General features: G+C 60.2%; 2 protein-coding genes across 5 annotated transcripts; one reads left to right on the top strand and one right to left on the bottom strand.

Moving 5' to 3' along the window:
* Positions 1-26: 26 nt before the first annotated feature.
* LIN7B (lin-7 homolog B, crumbs cell polarity complex component) lies at positions 27-3,702 on the top strand. Of its 4 annotated transcripts, none has more exons than XR_003506439.1 (6): positions 27-128; positions 553-671; positions 959-1,030; positions 1,768-1,977; positions 3,091-3,320; positions 3,599-3,702. XR_003506439.1 is itself a non-coding variant. In XM_027515187.1 (6 exons), the coding sequence occupies exons 1-6, from the start codon at positions 92-94 to the stop codon at positions 3,618-3,620; spliced, it is 624 nt and encodes a 207-aa protein (XP_027370988.1). In that variant the 5' UTR covers positions 27-91; the 3' UTR covers positions 3,621-3,702. The 4 variants fall into 4 exon arrangements, 2 of the variants coding, with proteins under 2 accessions (XP_027370988.1, XP_027370989.1); XR_003506438.1 differs by having other exon boundaries at positions 3,091-3,324; XM_027515187.1 differs by having other exon boundaries at positions 3,091-3,254.
* An 81-nt stretch (positions 3,703-3,783) lies between these two features.
* C18H19orf73 (chromosome 18 C19orf73 homolog) lies at positions 3,784-4,420 on the bottom strand. Its single transcript, XM_027514521.1, is given in 4 exon segments — positions 3,784-3,974; positions 4,006-4,148; positions 4,150-4,229; positions 4,414-4,420. Coding segments are annotated over 4 exon segments (414 nt in total). The 3' UTR covers positions 3,784-3,790.
* Between the last annotated feature and the right edge of the window lie 126 nt (positions 4,421-4,546).

Genomic DNA, 4,546 nt, shown 5'->3' with positions numbered 1-4,546 from the left:
GGGAGCGCTCGTCGCCGGGGCGTGGCCTCGCGAAGCCCCGCCCTCCTCGCCGGCGACCGGCAGGCGGGTGCCTCGCAGCGGCGGCGCGGACATGGCTGCGCTGGTGGAGCCGCTGGGGCTGGAGCGGGGTAAGTGCGCCCCGCGGCCCTGCCCACCCGGCCCCGGGTCTGCATCCCGGTATCCCGCCCCTCCCCCGGCAAGACCCCGGCGGGTGGGCGGGCCCGGCGGGAGTGGGCGGGGCGGGGCGCCGAGAGTCGGGCCGTCGGAGAGTGTGGGAGGGTCCGTGGGCGAGCGGGCCGGGGAGAGGGCGCCCGCTGCACGCACACCTCTGCGCGGGTGTCTATGGGGATCCCGGGCACGCAGGGCGCCCAGCTGGCCGCAGTCTCTCCTCTGCCACCTGCGGCGACTCTGCGGGCGTCCGGCCGGGACGCGGCTGTTCTTCCCCGGGTCTGCGTTCGTCCTGACTTGGTCTCTGGCCGCAATCTCTCCGTGTTCTCTGCGTCTTCGCGTCTCTGACTGTGTGTGTCTGTGCGCCCCGCCCCCGCCCCGCAGAAGTGTCCCGGGCGGTGGAGCTCCTCGAGCGGCTCCAGCGCAGCGGGGAGCTGCCCCCGCAGAAGCTGCAGGCCCTCCAGCGAGTCCTGCAGAGCCGCTTCTGCTCTGCCATCCGAGAGGTGAGAGCACCGCGGCGCCGGGGTACGGGGCGGGCGGCCGTGGTCCTCCTCCTGGTCTCCCCGAGCCGAGGGACTACGCCTCCCAGCAGCGACCGGGGCGGCGCTCCTGGGGGTTGCGGGGGTGGTGCCCGCGCTTCAGCTCAGGGGTTCTTCGGGAGTTGTAGTTTCCGTGGCCTCGGGATTGCGGGGGCGGGGCGGACCCTTGTGTGGGAGGGTCTGCGGGCCTGGACGCCTGTGCTGAGGAGCTGGGCTGGCGGCTCCCTGAGGCAGGGCTGCGTCCTCACCAGGTGTATGAGCAGCTCTACGACACGCTGGACATCACCGGCAGTGCTGAGATCCGGGCCCACGCCACGGCCAAGGTAGGCTCCCCCCACCCCACGGCTCATGGTATCCACTGAATCTCATGGTCCAGCTCAGCGTCTTCCCAAAGCCAGTCATTCCTGTTTCCTCCTTCATGATGTTTGCCATATCTATCACCTTTACTAGTATTTATAATGTATTTTGAAGAGTCTCACATTTGTAGCTTCAATGTCATATAAAAGTATCTTTGAAAGTGAAAAGAGAAAGTTTTAGTCACTGAGTCGTGTTCGACTCTTTGTGATCCAATGGACTATAGCCCACTGGGCTCCTCTGTCCATGGAATTCTCCTGGCAATTAGCAAGTACAGTTAGAAACTAGTATGAAATGCCTGACCAGAAGATAACTTTAAACCTTTACATGATGAAAACAATGAAGTTGGGTTAAACACTGAAATCTTACTTAGCCACGGTTAGATGCTGTTTGCTTGCTCGAGGCTTGAGACTCTCTGTCCAGGCCTTTTTTTCTCTCTGTAAAAAGGTGAGATTGGCAAAAAAAGTGAGATTCAAGACACACACACACCAAATGGAGACTTTCTCTTTGAAAGTGAAGTGTCCAAAGTGACTAAATCTGACGTCCTGTCACCAGAGTGATCTTGTGTTGACTTGTGTGGCCCGTGCCCCATTCTTGAGGAAAGCTCCCTGGCCAAATCCCTTTCCTGGGCAGGGGCCTAGCCTCTACCTGAATGCGTATGCCCATTGTGGGGGGTCCTCACCTCCCAAGGCTTTCTCTTTCCCAGGCCACGGTGGCCGCCTTCACAGCCAGTGAGGGCCATGCACATCCCAGGGTAGTGGAACTGCCCAAGACGGATGAGGGCCTGGGCTTCAACATCATGGGGGGCAAGGAGCAGAATTCACCTATCTACATCTCCCGTGTCATCCCTGGGGGTGTGGCTGACCGCCACGGAGGCCTGAAGCGTGGGGACCAGCTGCTGTCAGTGAATGGTGTGGTGAGTTGGGGGCTGAGGCAGGGCTGGGGGCCATAGTCTGCCCAAGGTAGCAGAGTCCCTGTTTTTCATATTCACTCAACACACTGAACACTGCCTCTGTGTCTCACCCTGTTCTGGGCTTTGCTGTAGACCCTGAGAGTAACTAGGGGTTTTCCCAGGTGGCTCAGTGGTAAAGAATCCACCTGCCAATGCAGGAGCCCCAGGTTTGATCCTTGGGTCAGGAAGATCCCCTGGAGAAGGAAATGGAAACACACTCCAGTGATCTTGCCTGAAGAATCCCATGGATAGAGGAGCCTGGCGGGCTACAGTCCATAGGGTTGCAAAGAGTTGGACACGACTGAAGCAACTTAGCATGCACACATACTGAGAGTAACTGGCCTCTGCTGCTACTTCCAAGGACACCCTCTCTGGTGAGGGAGATAGACCCTGGCTGAAATAATCCTAAACCAGGGAGAGAATGAGAAAGCACAGAGCACTGTGAGAGCCCAGATGTGGCACCAGACCAGTGTAGATGAGGGAAGTTTTTGGAGATTAAGAACATTTGAGTTTGTTGTTGTTGTTTTTTTGGCTGCTCTAGGTCTTGGTTGCAGCATGTGGGATCTAGTTCTCTGACCAGGGAGTGAGCCTGGGCTCCCTCCATTGGGAGCACAGAGTCTTAGCCACTGGACCACCAGGGAAGTCCCCTTGAATTGGGTTTTGAAGGATGAGTAGGAGTTGGTGAAGAGTGTTAGGTTGAAGGTACTGTAGGCAGGGACTGTGACTCTGCACTCCTATGAGCTGAAGAGAAAAGGCTTGGTTCTGATGGACTAGGGCATGCAGATAATTAAAACCACTGTGGTTAGAGTAGAAGGAGGCAGAGCTTGGGGCCAGCTTGGGAGGACTGTGAGCAGTGGAAGGCTGCTCAGCCTGGAAGTATAGAAAGACCCCCTTGGGACTCTGGGGAATAAGAGACTGGGGGGAATAAGACACTGGAGGCCAGAACACCGAGGATGAGGTCTGAGCTGGGGCCAGGTGGTGGGGACAATAAACAGGGCAGGAGGGATGGATTGGGGGTCATCAGGCTTTGCCAGGGAGGAAGGGGATAAAGATGAACTGTCTGAACGGCCCCTGCAGAGCGTTGAGGGCGAGCAGCATGAGAAGGCAGTGGAGCTTCTGAAGGCTGCCCAGGGCTCGGTGAAGCTGGTGGTACGCTACACACCTCGAGTGCTGGAGGAGATGGAAGCCCGCTTTGAGAAGATGCGCTCCGCCCGGCGGCGCCAGCAACATCAGAGCTACTCGTGAGCCCTTTGCCACCACACCCCTGGGGCTCCTCTGCCTCCCTCATCCCCAGACTCCCAGACCAGGCCGGTAATTTCTGAGACACTGATTGCCACCCCCAGCCCTGGCTCCTTTCCTTGGGATTCTGGCCTTTGACCCCGGCTCTCACCCCAAGCCATTCTGCCTACCTTGGGGGCCCCTACTTAGCTCACTCCCACCCCAAGATGGGGAACCTGCTCTCTCCGGAATCCCTCAACCCACTTCCCTGGGCTCTTGGCTCTGGAACCCCAATCCTGGCTCTCTCCCATGCCTACTGCTGTCTCCTCCGCTGAGCTTGGCTCCCCTCTCTTCACCCTCCTTTTAGGTCCTTGGAGTCTCGAGGCTGAAACCACAGATCTGGACCCTCACCCCCTCCCCTGTACAGTATTTATTGTCACCAACTCCTTATTTAAAGATCTTTGACCCTCACTGAGTGTCTGTGTCTGTCCTGCATCCCGGGGTTGGAGTGTCTGGAGATGTGGGCGGGAGAGAAGCTGAGGTCGAGACCAGACCCTTTTCAGGGTCTGAGAGCGGAGCTTGAGACTTTTTGCCAGGTCCGAAGACAGAGGCTGGCCGGCTTCCCTGGGATAAGTCCAGGATGGAGGCTGGGACCCGGTCTGGGTCTGAGCGCGGGATCAGAGCTGAAGACAACTCCCCCTACCCTTCCGAGATTCTGAGGGCGGAAGCCAAGCCCCCTTTCTCTGTAGCTGGTTTGACGAGGAGTCCTGAAACGCGCCAGAGTCAGTGGGCGGCCTCCGTGTGGGCGGGGCGGAGCGAACCATTAGCCTAGTCCGCCGGGGGAGCCCTGCCGGCCGCGCAATAGTCTGCGCGGGAGGTGGGGGTGCCACGTGCAGTTCCCGAGGCGGGCTCAGGGGGTGCAGAGTAAGGTGCACTCGTCGACCAGGCATTCACCCCACCTTATAACCCGAGCGCGTGTTTCCGGGAGCCGCCCCCATCTTAAAAGCCATCTTTTACTCCCACCTCGCCGCCCGCCCAACCCTCCTGTCCCGTGCGGCGCGAGGGCAGGCGCGCGCCACCGCCGGAATCCGGGGTCGCGACTGGCGTTCCACGCCGCGCGCCACTCGCTTCAGGTGACATCATCCCCATGCCGGGCTCCGCCTCCCGCCCCAGCCGCCTCACGCCGCATGCCTATTGGCCGACCCGCCTTAGCCCCGCCTCCCGCTCTCCGCCCGCGCGACCCCTCCCAGGCAGCGCGGGGGCGGGGTTTAACCGCCGGCCGGCGCCGACACCGCCTCCCATTGGCCATTCGGCG

Source organism: Bos indicus x Bos taurus, chromosome 18 (assembly GCF_003369695.1).
Source record: "Bos indicus x Bos taurus breed Angus x Brahman F1 hybrid chromosome 18, Bos_hybrid_MaternalHap_v2.0, whole genome shotgun sequence".
Taxonomy (NCBI): Eukaryota; Metazoa; Chordata; class Mammalia; order Artiodactyla; family Bovidae; genus Bos; species Bos indicus x Bos taurus.
The sequence above is the reverse complement of the archived record's forward strand: the minus strand, read 5'-3'. Positions and strand labels throughout refer to the sequence as shown.

Bases quoted from the DNA above. Each gene is read 5' to 3' on its own strand.
- LIN7B (XM_027515187.1), top strand. From the start codon at position 92: ATGGCTGCGCTGGTGGAGCCGCTGGGGCTGGAGCGGG. The intron at 672-958 runs GTGAGAGCACCG...CGTCCTCACCAG, and splicing joins TCTGCTCTGCCATCCGAGAG to GTGTATGAGCAGCTCTACGA. The intron at 1,031-1,767 runs GTAGGCTCCCCC...TCTCTTTCCCAG, and splicing joins GGGCCCACGCCACGGCCAAG to GCCACGGTGGCCGCCTTCAC.